Below are 14,057 nucleotides of genomic sequence, written 5' to 3'. Positions count from 1 at the left end.
GAAACTTGTCTAGGTAGCATCAGGGCCTTTAATAGATGAATCACCAATTGCTTATGAGATACTTGAGTTCCTGCCGAGGTTAGGAATCCTTTATTCCTCCATAGCTGTCCATAGTCATGTACTAATCCGAATGCATATCTAGAATCTGTATATATGTTCACCCTTAAATTTTTCCCAATAATGCAAGCCCTAATTAAAGCAAATAATTCAGCTTGTTGTGCTGAATAGGGTGATTCAAAAGCAGCTGCCTCTACACTTTCCCCTTCCTGGTCTACAATAGCGCAATAGCGTATCCAGAAAATTTATCTCCACAGAGCCCAATGGATGCACTCCCATCTACGTACAATGTTATGTCAGGGTCTTCTTTAGGAGCGTCTTTTAAATCAGGTTTGCAGCAGACTGGAAACTATTATAAATTGCTGTCAGGATCTGGGTACATAATGGGTGTCCCCTTGCTAATGAGTCCAGTTTGGATGAATAGTAAGCCACAGGTCTGTGCTTATCCCAATGTTTTGGGGTGAGGACTGCAGTTGAGCACTCAGAAAGAATGGTACACTATAGTTGGAAGGGTCTATCGGAGAGTGGCCTTCCTAGTGCTGGGGCCTGCATTAAAGATCTCTTCAGACTTTCAAAAGCTTCCTGAGCTCCTTTGGACAACTGGAATTTGCCCTCCAGGCTGGTATAAGGAGTCAATTCTTTGGTGTCTAGTGCAATATTAGGGATCCAGGGTCTGCAGTAGTTCGCCACACCGAGGCACTGTCTCATTTGCTTTGCCTCTTTAGGAATTGGAAGTTCGCAGATTGGTTCGAGTCTGCTCTTTTCTGAACTTTTTTCTGTAGCTGAAATTATCACTCCTAAAAACGTCACATTTTGTTGAGCCATGAAAACCTTGGACTGAGAGAACACATATCCTAAATTTGCCAAATGTTTCAATAATTGAGCAGTATCCACACGATTACTTTGCTCATCTATACCAACTACCAACAAGTCATCCACGTATTGTACTAAAGTGGGTTTCCTTTTAAAACTCAAAGTGCTTAACTGTTCTTGAAGGAATTGGGAAAACAAGGTAGGCGAATTAATGAATCCCCGACGTAGTCTTGTCCGTGTATATTGTTGTCCCTGTAAGCCAAATAAATACTGACTGTTCTTATGTAGAGTTAATGAAAATAAGGCATGTTACAGGTCTACAATTAAAAAGATTCTTGCTTCTGCTGGGATTAAAGCTAGGATATGAGCCGGGCTTAGCACCAGAGCATGGAGCAGTTCCACCACTGCATTAACTGATCTTAAATCTTGGACCAACCTGTACTGGCCCTCTTTTCCTGCTTTTGGCACTGCAAGAATTGGTGTGTTGCAAATAGGCTGGCACTTCACTAAGATGTCTTTTTCCAGCAATCTCTGAATTAGCTTATCTATGCTGGGAATGGCCTGTTAGAAACATAGAAACATATAAAATAGGCGCAGGAGGAGGCCGTTCGGCCCTTCGAGCCAGCACAGCCATTCATTGTAATCATGGCTGATCGTCCCCTATCAATAACCCGTCCCTGCCTTCTCCCCATATCCCTTGACTCCACTAGCCCCTAGAGCTCTATCTGACTCTCTCTTAAATCCATCTAGTGACTTGGCCTCCACTACCCTCTGTGGCAGGGAATTCCATAAATGTTCTTTCTGTCAGGTATTTTACTCAGTACTGCCATATCATCGCGTTAGGTTTTCATGGGGTATATACATCAATGGTTCGGGGATTGTTTTCACCCACTAGCCAGATCAAAGTCTGGGTTAGGCATTTCCATAACTGGGAATTGACGACAGGATATTTGTTCTGCTTTCATAATATTAGCTACATCTGACTAACTCTCAATGTCCCCTGTTACTGTTTCACCCTCCGATATATCTTCCTCATCACTAGGGGAATACAGTACTTTTTAAATGCACATCTTTCATCTCTAGGTGGTCGTCTTACTCTCCTAGGGTTAGGCTCATAAACTGGTTTTGGTGATTGTACTTTATCTTTAGTAACATCTTTCTCTTTAAACATGGGAGGTATTTTCTCTGTTTACTCCTGGTACCGTGCGCTACTGGACTACATGCCAGTAGTGGAGCGATTGGAGTCAAAGAACTCTGGACTGGTGTTGCTGCTGTCTGGGAAGCAGGTTTTATTATAGAATCAGCAGGAGGTGTGGGAGGTGCTGCAGGCTCAGGAGGAGGTCTGTGATGCACACAGGATGTGCAAGATGCTGGATTTGAAGGTGGAATATAGGGAGCGCAAGGGGAATAAGGTGGAGGCTGCAAACTTCTCCTAATTCTAACGCTCTACCAATTTTCTAAATATTCATCGTCTCCCCCTTCAAAACCAAAGCCAACCAACGGGTCCCTGAACTCTAAGTCTACAAATGCCAGTTTCCCTTCAGGGGTTTTCTTTTTCTCCCGTTCATTATGTTCCTTAATACATCCACATTCCTTCCTCAAGGTATCTGGAAGTCTGTCCCTTTATCATCTTTTAACTCTATTCCAAGCTTCAAAGCTGCCTCCTGCCAATTCGCCATTATCACAGCCTCTTTACGTGCTTTTACTTCTTCATTATATCTTCTCCATAATCCAATCAGCTCCTTTGCTACATCACTGTTACTACATTGCCAAATAATCTTCTCTATGTATCTCACTCCATTCAATGTTCCAACCCTTCCTTCGGACCACAAATCAACTCCTAGCTTCTTATTCAAGGCTCCTGAAAAGTATTTCAATCTTTCCGCTTTCTGCGGGAACCCGCTGCATACTAATTGTGGTGGGTTTTATGGATCTTCCATTGTATGTCGTTCAATTTGGTTCCCCATTGTTACCAACAATGGACACAATATCTCAAACGATTCACACTCCACTCGCAACTTCCTGAGACTTAACAAGTTCGCTCCCAAACAATGGCCTAAAGTTCTTCAACGTGCCATCAAGTCTCGCACACAATCAGTCTCTCCTTTCAATGCAATCGATCTCTCCTTTCAACCCGGGTACCCCAAACATTCTTTCACACAATCTCACACACAAAAATTAACACAAGCTTTCAAACCTGTAAACAATCTTAAGTCGACAAATGATCTAAGGTGCTTTAATCTCAGGTGAGACGGAACAATCAAACACGCTTCAGCAGCAGATCTCCTACACCCAAAACACTTCAATCTAGACAACGACAGATGAGCTCATAACACACAAGCAAAATCGTACTTAAACAAGAAATTATACTACTAACTAGACTAAGTGGGACCCATTGGGTCCGATGTTCACACGGGATGGCTGGTCCCCCAACGCAATATTCCACCTCTCTACCATTTCCATTGCCATTGCACTTTCAAACACAGGGCAGGTTCAAGCCAAACAGCTCATTGCATTTTCACTACATTTCCATTGCCATTGCACTTTCAAACACAGGGCAGGCCCAAGCCAAATAGCTCATTGCATTTTCATTTTATTCCCATTGCCATTGCAGTTTCAAGCATAGGGCAGGCCAAACAACTCATTTCATTTTCATTAAGGGTTAACAAATCATTTATTCAAGTACATTGCATACTCACAGTTCTGTATTTTCCCAGTTCAGACAGAGAGCCGTGACCTCTCCCTCACCATGTTGCAGACAGACTGAGCCACACCCACACTTCTGGGTTTTATAGTCCCTCCCCCCTCCCACCGGAAGGAGCATGGCCTTCATGGTGGTGATTGACAGGAGAGAAAATCTCAAGATTTTTAAAACACTAATGTCTTTTATTTTTAATCGATGGGAAAAAACCTCGGGGCCTGCGCAGCGGAGGAGGACTCTGAGTAAGAAGGCCAAAAAATCCAGTTATATGTGGTAGCGTTTTTTTCTCAAATCAAAGCACAGTGCAAACAGGAAGTGGTCAAGGTGACACTTTTAATTATATAGATAACTATCATGTAAAAACACGCTGCAATACAAAACACAAGCATTCGACTAATAAAACATTCGCTAACTGTACAGTTATGAAATAAATTGCAATATTTTAAATTACCTAAATCATGCTGGTGTCAATCAACGGTACCCCTCCCATGGTTACGAGACTTTCCCTTCAAAGTACATTTTCACTTGGCAGTACGATTCCCTTCATGGTACTTTTTCCACTAATAGATACTTATTCCACTTCCAAGTTACTTTTCCACTAACGGGTTACTCGTCCCTGAACGAAAGGATATGCCCCCTTGATCGCACAGCGACGATTCGGACTACGATTCCAATCATAGTATCTAACACACAAACACTCTAAATTAACGGCAATACACAATAATCGATGGCAATATTAAACAGACTTTACACTATAAATCAATGGCAATATTAACGATATATTATTTATTCAACTCAAGTTATCAAAAAATCTAATATATACACTTTTATTAATGTACAGTAGCCAGTGCCCTCAATATGAAAGCCCGGAACAGATCAATGAAGGATCTCTATACAATAACCCGTGTCCTTCAATATGAAGCCGTGAATTTAGTAAAATTTGGATCGAAGAATTTAGACTTTTAAACCACCGTTACTACCGTTCCCACTATTCCCACTGATCCCAATAATCCGAATAACAGACGCGTCTCCCAATTCACTTCTCAGTATTGCTCTGAAGTATTTTCAACCAATTTTACTCCAACCGCGAGTTCCTAATACTGAACCAAAGTCCTCAAACTTGCCAACGCACACAGGCCTTCAACCCCCTAGGCCTCTCCTTCCAACCTGCTAAATACTGGGCTTCAGCACGTCTCTGCTTCGTGCTGGCTATCGATGCCAATTTTTGAAATGTCTTTTCCAATCGCACTCTCAGCACTGATACAATACTTACTCCTCTTAGCACTGTCCCTACTCAGCCCTGTCTATTAAGATACCTCATACCCAATTCTGGTATCCCAGTCTGAGCGGAGCCTCAAACCACTGAAATATAGGTGTCGGGCAAACTCAATGGTACCCGACCGCAACATCTGTTGACTAACTAAGGTGTGGGGCCTTTAACCCACTATAGCAAACCCTTGAGAGCCTAACTCCCACTGTTCCCCCTAGGCAAGGACTCAAACTCTCACCCTCAGTGCTTGCCAGACTTCTATTCTTTCTGATCTCGCTGGGAAACTAAACACAAGTACGTGAATGATCGATTCATCCCGATCAGCAAAGCGGGGAAAACCAATGTGAAAAATGCACCGGGGGCCAGTTTCTCCTCTCACAATCTGAAATGACTCAACTTCCTGACCGCAAATTTATGTTTGGCACTCCATTGAGATCCCGGACAAACCTCCAATGTAATTTCCGGTGCTATTACGGTGCTTTTAGGACTGAGATGAGAAAAACATTTTTCTCACAGAGAGTGGTGAATCTCTGGAATTCTCTGCCACAAAAATGTAGTTGAGGCCAGTTCATTGGCTATATTTAAGAGGGAGTTAGATGTGGCCCTTGTGGCTAAAGGGATCGGCGGGTATGGAGAGAAGGCAGGTACAGGATACTGAGTTGGATGATCAGCCATGATCATATTGAATGGGCCGAATGGCCTACTCCTGCACCTATTTTCTATGTTTCTATGTTTCTATTCACACTCCATTAGTCTGGTTCAGTAAAATACTGAGTCAAGCACTGGATCAACGATCTTTATTTTCCAAACACAAACACACTATCTATACGATACCTAACCAACACCGCGGGTCCGATCTTTGTCTCTACTCATCCAAGCTCTTCAGCCTCATGCGAATAGACACCTCAGAAGTGCTACCCCAGAAGATCGACACACTTTCATGTGTTCTCCCCTCTTTTATACTATATCGGACCATTGGCGCGAAATACATGGGGGGGGGGGGGGGGGGGGGGGGGGGGGGGGGGAGGGGGGGGGGGGGGGGGGGGGGGGGGGGGGTTAACCCCTATAAGCCAATCATAAATAAAGATCATACAATAAATTAGTTGACAGGTCCCTAACCCAATCACAGAATATCCCATAACATTGCTTCTACAGAAAATTCTTAATGGAAGACAATTCCTTGATGTAAAGAAACATTTTATCAGGTAATGTAAACAATTTAGGCAAGGACCCTCTCCTTGACCAATCACAAATAGCAGTATACAACATAGTTGTATACCATAGCACCATGCAACATAGTTAACAATAGTATTATAACCCATAATTTCCCAACCAATCCTGATCATGCATTTGCAGCAGGACCCATATCCTTCTGCAAAACCTTCATACATATTAACAACGAAAGGACATCTGGACATCACCCTGTACTGACATTCCTCCCAGGCCACAGACATTCTGGAGCCATGATCCACATGGTCTTTACAGCCTTTGCAAAAAGATGCCAAGCAGGTTTTGCAAAGGCAGAAATCCTCCATTTTTTCTAGGCACCAAAATGCCCAATATTATCACAGAGACTGATGGTAATTTTCTAAATATAGAAATATGGATTGAGATTAGAGTGATTTGAGATATCTCCACACTTGCGTTTCTTTCTTGTGGCCTGAACATGTTCTGAGGCTCCAATCAACGTTCGAGGTTGATGAATTGAGTTTAGTTTATTGTCATGTCTACCAAGGTACAGTGAAAAGCTTCTGTCACTTGCTAACCAGTCAGCAGAAAGAATACACATGATTACAATCGAGCCATCCACAGTGTACAGATACATGATACAGGTACATGATAAAGATCTCCATGGGAGCATGTTGTGAATAACATTTAGTGCAAGATAATAGCATTCATAAATCTTTCATGAGCTGGTGACTGAGCTCAAGCCGATCTGCTCAACCCAACCTATGTCACTCCACAAAACATGTCCGACAAGGCGTGTACTGACTAAACTAGTCATGATTAACTTTGCTATGACAACATACTGCACCTCTGCTTGAAATTGCTGATAATCTCTTGCTTCAGGCAAAGTCATGGGCAGGTTCCGCTTCAGCATCGTAGGGACACCAATCCCAACTGCCCAACTCTCCGAAAGGCCAGTAAAAAGACTTGGCAAGGTGTTTAACAGTGGCCTGAAGGTTACAGCATCAGTTTAGGCAACCTGTGAGGAGCTGAAGAGATGGTTGAGAGCTGTGGACTGGCCGTGGCTTCCCAGCAAGTTCAAGGCATGAATTTACCAGCATGGTATCCTGCCAAGAAGATTCTGGCCACTGCTTGTCTACGGTGCCAATCTCCATCGTAGAGAGATTAGAGAGCAAAGTCAGCAGCTTCCTCAGGAGGTGGCTGGGGCTGCCCAGGAGCTTTAGCAGCATCGCCCTTTACAGAAATAACATCAAGCTCCAGCTGCCCCTGAAGGAGGAGTTTAAGGTGACTCGGGCCAGAGAGGTGATGCTGTACAGAGTCTCCAGTAACCCAGTGGCTCAGGTAGGGGTGGAAGTGAAAACTATGAGAAAGTGGAGAACCAGCAAAGCCGTGCTGCTAGCGGAGTCTTGGATACGCCACATAGTCCTTGTGGGAGCAGTAGCTCAGAGAAGAGCTAATCTGGGAATCTTCCCAACTCTCCAATTTGACAAGGCCAAGAGGAAGGAGAGACGCAGGCTGGTCCAGGAGGAAGTGAAGGCAGCGGTGGAGGAGGAAAGGTTTACCAGAGTGGTTGGCTTGAGGCAGCAGGGGGCCTGGACAGGGTGGGAACAGGTCATGGACCGAAAAGTCACATGGACTGAGCTCTGGCAAACTAAACCACAGCATATCAATTTCCTGGTCCAGGCAGTGTATAATGTCCTGCCTGGGGGAGGGGAAGGAGGGAGAAAACAAGAACTATCAGAAATTAGACATGTCAATGTTCATACCGCTGGGGTGTAAGCTACCCAAGTGAAGTATGAGTTGCTGTTCCTCACATTTGCGCTGGACGTAATCATGGCAATGAAGGAGGCCCAGGACAGAAAGGTCAGATTCGGAATGGGAGGGGGAGTTGAAGTGCTGAGCCACTGGGACACCAGGTTGGTTAGTGCGAACTGAGCGGAGGTGTTGGGCGAAGCGATCGCCAAGCCTGCGCTTGGTCTCACCGATGTAGAGCAACTGACACCTGAAACAGCGGATACAATAGACGAGGTTGAAGGAGGTGCAGGTGAACCTCTGCTGCACCTGGAAAGACTGGTTGGGTCCTTGAATGAAATCAAGGGAGGAGGTAAAGCGACAAGTGTTGCATACCCTGCGGTTGCAAGGGAAAGTACCTGGGGAGGAGGTGGTTTGGGTTGGAGAGGACGAATGGACCAGGGGAGTTACCGAGCGAGCAGTCTCTGCAGAAAGCTGAAAGGGGAGTAGATGGGAAGATGTGGCCAGCGGTTGGATCCAATAAAGCAAGGCATCATCAATAAGCTGTTGTTTGCTTGATGAAGTAGATACAGCCATACCATGTTCTGTTAAGTACTTCAATATTGACTCTCGCGTAACTTTCCTGCGTTTTAGGAGCTCTTCGGCACTTTGGCTGTGGCTCAGAATGACGCTGATGGCTTCTACAAAAAAAAAAAATGATATGCATTAACTGTGCACAGTACTCACATTTGACAGAAAGTGATGATAATATTGGCCAATTTAGTACGTGACAAAATGGAGGATTTCTGCCTTTGCAAAATCTGCTTGGCATCTATCTGCAAAAAGCTGCAAAGCCATGAAGCTCATGGCTCCAGTATGCCGAGGTCCTGGGAAGAAGTTAAGAACAGGATGATGTCCAGATGTCACTTCAATTGTTAATATGTATGAGGGTTTTGCAGAAAGAGCTGAGCTTTGTTGCAAATGAATGAATGGGATTGGTTGGGGAAGGTATGTTACAACACCACTGTTAATTATGTTGCAGAGTATTTGTGTTGTGTTGTATCTTGTGATTTTGTGATTGGTTAAAACATGCAACCTTGTATGAATTGTTTGTGTTACCTGACCTGGTGACATGTTTCTTTACTCAGGGGAATTCCCTTAGAAGCCTCATGAAGTAACAATGTAATGGTGTAATTTGTGATTTGGTTAGATTCAGATTCAGATTCAACTTTATTGTCATTGTGCAGTGTACAGTACAGAGACAACGAAATGCAGTTAGCATCTCCCTAGAAGAACGAACTGTCAATTCATGCATTATGTAAACTTTGTTTATGATTGGTTTGTAGGGGTTGCCCCCCCCACCCCCCCATGTATTTCGCGCCACGAGTTCGATACAGTGTTAAAGAGGGGACACCACATGGATCGGGGTTGATGTTCTGGCGAGCACTTGGGACTGTGCCGACCTGCTGGAGGTGTCTATTCACACGAGACTGAAGGGCTTGGATGAGTAGAGACAAAGATCGCACCCGCGGTGTGGTTAGTTATCGTACAGAAATTGTGTTTGTTATTGAGAATAAAGAAGTTTAGGTGATCCAGTGCTTGACACAGTCTTTTACTGAATCAGACTAACAGGGTAAGCTTTAGAGGCATAATTGCATTGGGGGCTCGGGATCTTAACGGAGTGCCACGCACAAATTTGCGATCCGGGAGTTGATTCGTTCCAGATTGAGGGAAGAGATATCCCATTTAGAGTTAAGAGTTTTCCCATTTTGCTGATCGGGACGAATCGATCATTCGAGCACTTGTGCTACAACTCCTGATGTGATCAGAGAATTAGTAGTCTAGCAAGCACTGAGGGCTTGAAGAGAGAGAGTCCTCGCCTAGGGTGTATGATGGTGGTTAGGCTCACAAGGCTTTTCTCTAGCATGTTCGAGGCCCCACACCTTGGCCTGACACCAGAGAGAGATTTTAGGGGTTTGAGTGGGATATCTGAATTTGCTGGGATATCTTAAGAGACAGGGCTGAGTAGGAAACAGTACAATTTGAGGAAGTACTGTATCGGTGCTGAGGGTGCGATTGAAGGACACCTTAAAGATTGGCATTGAAAGCCAGCGCGAAGCCGACACATGCTGAAGCCCAGTACCTAGCAGGTTGGAAGAGGAGAAGCCTAGGGGGTTTGAGGCCCCGCCTGTGTGAGTAGTATTAGAGCTTCGGATAAGGTTGAGGACTCCGTAAAGCTACTGGGAACCCAGTGTCGGACTGAGGCAACACTGAGGATTGATTGGAATTGGGAGATGCGTCTATTATATTATTCGGATTAGTGGGAAAGGAGCTAAAGTAGTGGGAGTGGATAATTACGTGGGGTTAAAGGGCTAAATTCTTCGATTCAAATTCCACTAAATTCAGGGCTTCATAGTGATGGACTGGTTATTGTAAAGAGATCCTTCATTGATCTATTCCGGACTTTCATATTGAGGGCACTGGCTATTGTAAATTAATAAAAGTGTATATATTAGATCGTTTGAATTTAAACGTATAAATATTATAGTGTAAAGTGTGTTAAATATTGCTGTTGCTTTAAAGTGTGTTTCGTTAATTTAGAGTTTTGAGTGTTAGATACTACTGATATCATTGTAGTTTGAATCGCAACTGTATGTTAATATAGTGTGATTAAGACTATTGTTATAATCGGAGTCTGAATCGTGGCTGCGCAGTCAAGGGGGCATATCCTTCGGTTCCAGGGACGAGTAGCTTGTTAGCGGAAGAACTAACTTGAAAGAGGAAAACAGTACCCTGTTAGCGGAAAAAGTACCTAAAGGGAAGTGTACCACCAAGTTTATCTTGGAAGAGGGAAGAGTACTGGCTATATGTAAACGTACCTTGATGGGGAAGACAGTATGTCCAAGTGAAGAAGTACTTTGAAGGAAAAGTCCTTAGGACCCGTGGGAGGGGTTTCAGCACGATTTGGGTATATTAAAATATTGTGATTTGTGTTTGAACTGTACAGTTAACTAATGCATTATTAGACAAATGCTTATATTCTATATCGTAATGTGTTTTTGCATGATAGTGTAAGTGGTATAATTTTTTTGTTTGATTACAATTTTGCTTGAATGTTATGAGCTCATTTGTCTTTGTCTAGATTGAAGTGAAGTAGTTGTCTAGATCACAATGAATGGCGGTGCTGGCTCAAAGGGCCGAATGGCCTCCTCCTGCACCTATTTTCTATGTTTTCTAAGTGTTTGGAGTGTAGGAGAAATTGCTGCAGAAATGTGTTTGATTGCTCCGTTGAAAACCTTAGATCGGTTGCCACTTTAGGATTGTTAAATTGTTTACAGGAGTGGAAGCTTGTGTGAACTTAAAGGAAGCTCATGATATTTTATGTTGATTAAGGAACCCGTGATGACAATTTTGGATCTTCAGAGAACATTAACAGAAATAAAACTCTGCCAGTTTTGTATTTATACTGTCTAATACTGTTTATTGTTTCAAAAAAATGTCCCTCAAGACTATTTTCATGAAGATGTTACTGGGACTTGTAGGCCTGAGTTATAGCGAGAATAACCTGGGAACTTATTTTCTTGGAGCATAGGAGGTTGAGGGATGACATACAAAATCATGAAGGACATGGATAAAGTGAATGTTTGCAGTCTTTTTCTCAAGATAGACGATTCTAAAACTAGAGGGTATAAGTTTAAATTGAGAGGGGAGAGATTTGAGATGGATTTCAGGAGCAACCTTTTCACTCAGAGAGTAGTACATATCAGGAATGAGCTGCCAGAAGAAGATAGAGGTGAATACATCAATGACATTCAAAAGATATTTGGAGAGATATATGGATAGAAAGGGTTTGAGCTAAATGCAGGCAAATGGGACTAGCTTGGAATACCAACTTAATTAGCATGAACGTTGGGCCTGTTTCCATGCTATATGTTAATTTGGCTCTAAATTAAACCTTACGTTAATTAATGGTAGTACACGAGTCATGTATTTTTGAGAAATTGTGAGAGGCGAGATTCAGAAAACTGCATAATCACATCACAGTAAGGGCACAGGAGTCTTTGAATTACATATGTAGACACTAGACAGTCTGCAGGTAATTGCTTGATTCCATGCTGTCATAATTCTACCGAAATATTGCCAGATAAAAGTTCACATATACTTTAAATTAATGTAAACACTAATTAAATGTAAACATACAATTTTCCACAAGTAGTGAGTTGGGTTTATATTCCAAAAGTAGTTTAAAAAGAAACACTTCCATGCAAAAGATATCATGAGATATTGTGATACCCTTATAAATAATTAAAAATCTATTTGCCAATTTACAGACAAATGGGAAGTTATTAATTCTGCACAATCTTCCAACAATATATTAATTATTACGTGATTGTACTTACCGTGTTTGGTCCAAGCATTTGTCTTCCTGGCTACGGTATCGTTCAGTACAAGCAAATTGCTGATATCTAATAATTCTAGGATTTCAGAACATCCACTTCTTTGAGTAAATGAAAAATGGGACATTTCCTCCCCCTAAATTAAGTCTCTGTGGCAATCAAAATGTTGAAAATGAACTCAGTTGGAAAATAAACAGGGTGTGCCACAGCAACAACCTTTCAATTTGGCAAACAATAAAGTACTGCGTCAGTGGATCCAATTAGATCAAAGTGAAACAACTAAAGAAAAAATAGAACTGCACTATGGGAAATCGAAACTCAAAGTCAGCTGACCTAAATAATAAACATCATCAGCTGTGATTAATACAGAATTTTTAACTCCTTCCTCGTCAACAGGTATTCAGACAGCCACAATAAATACAGACAAATGTTAGTCATGAGGTCATAAGTGATAGAGCTGAATTAGGCCATTCAGCCCATCAAGTCTATTCCGCCATTTAATCATGGTTGATCTATCTCTCCCTCCTAACCTCATTCTCCCCATAACCCATGGTCAAGGTTGTGGTTATGTAATGATACAGCACGCAATGTATGTGAAGTGGCATAGATCCTCAAGTTGTTCTCACAAATACAAAAACACAGGGTCCATCATGACATCAGGTGCTGCCTATGTGGCGTTTGCACGTTTTCACTGACTACGTGGGTTTCTTCTTGCTGCTCCTGTTTTCTTCAAAACGTCCAAAATCCATTGGGTGGAGCCATCGAGTGTGGCAGCCTCGCCAGCAGCTGTTCATCCTTTCACCCCTTTGTGTTATTTTATGTATGTCAAAAAGCATGCTTTAAAGGTTCCTTACTCTTGTTTATGTGGGGGGTCGTGGGGGGAATAGGGGGAAACTGTTTCCCAGTCACTTACCTGGACGGAGAAGCGTATTTTCTCCTAGTCGCATCTTCGTCCCCCCCTCGCAGACTCCCAACTGGATTGGCGTGGCCTTTCCTGCCGGAAACAGGCCAGAGCTTCAGCTGCGACACAGCTCTGAATTCTATCACGGAGTGGGGACGATGCCTTTCCAGGGATCGCCTGTGTTGAAGCTCCAGAGTCTTGGGCCTGCTGGCTTTAACACTGTGGAGCTATGGTTTGCGGAGCTTCTAGCCGCAGGTGGCGCTGACTTTAACATCGCGGAGTCCTGGGATCTTTTGCCGAGGGACGCCAGTGTTACATCCTGTCTAGCTCGACCTGTGGACTCGGAGGCTGCGGTAGGAAACAGCCAATTCGGAAACTCCAAGCCGCTGAGTGTGTTCTTGCATTCCGACGAATGAGCTCCGATCAAAAATTGCCTGAATAGACAATCAGTTTGAAGAAGAGTCCTAACCCAAAATATTGCCTCCCCAGATGCTGCCTAACCCATTAGGTTCCTTCAGCACTTTGTGCTTTACTTTAGATTCCAGCATCTGCCGTGCCTTGTGTCTCTGACAGAAATAAATTTCCCTGAAAATGGCCATCGGATGTTTTAGTAATTTTAGTGGAGGACGCAGAAGATCTCATGACTATTATCCATTTGGAGTTGGTGTATACTGCTTATTGTGTTTACTAACCCAACTTACATTGACTGCACATCCAAAGTGAGGGAAAAGCAACAAAAAACACAGATGTTGAAAAGCTGAGATAAAATTTGAAAGTGGAAGAAATATGCAGCAATTCAGCGTATCTATGGAACATGGAGTGAAGCAAAGTTAATGTTTCAGATTCATGATCTTTCATCTGAAAGATCCGTTCCGATAATAGGCAATCAACTTGAACATTAACTCTGTTTTTCTCTCCACAGATGCTGCCTAACCTGGTGCGTATTTCCAGCTTTTACTGCTTTTATTTTAAAGGTGATCTGGAGGAAGAATGTGGAGG

At 43.0% G+C, this 14,057-nt stretch overlaps 1 protein-coding gene across 1 annotated transcript; it reads right to left on the bottom strand.

Moving 5' to 3' along the window:
* Window positions 1-5,887: 5,887 nt before the first annotated feature.
* On the bottom strand, window positions 5,888-12,711 carry LOC129702942 (uncharacterized). Its single transcript, XM_055645045.1, has 2 exons — window positions 12,161-12,711; window positions 5,888-8,461 (listed from the first exon to the last, which is right to left on the bottom strand). The coding sequence occupies exons 1-2, from the start codon at window positions 12,282-12,284 to the stop codon at window positions 7,767-7,769; spliced, it is 819 nt and encodes a 272-aa protein (XP_055501020.1). The 5' UTR covers window positions 12,285-12,711; the 3' UTR covers window positions 5,888-7,766.
* Between the last annotated feature and the right edge of the window lie 1,346 nt (window positions 12,712-14,057).

Source organism: Leucoraja erinacea, chromosome 13 (genome assembly GCF_028641065.1).
Source record: "Leucoraja erinacea ecotype New England chromosome 13, Leri_hhj_1, whole genome shotgun sequence".
In the NCBI taxonomy this organism is placed as follows: domain Eukaryota; kingdom Metazoa; phylum Chordata; class Chondrichthyes; order Rajiformes; family Rajidae; genus Leucoraja; species Leucoraja erinaceus.
This window is presented reverse-complemented; position numbering and strand designations above follow the sequence as displayed.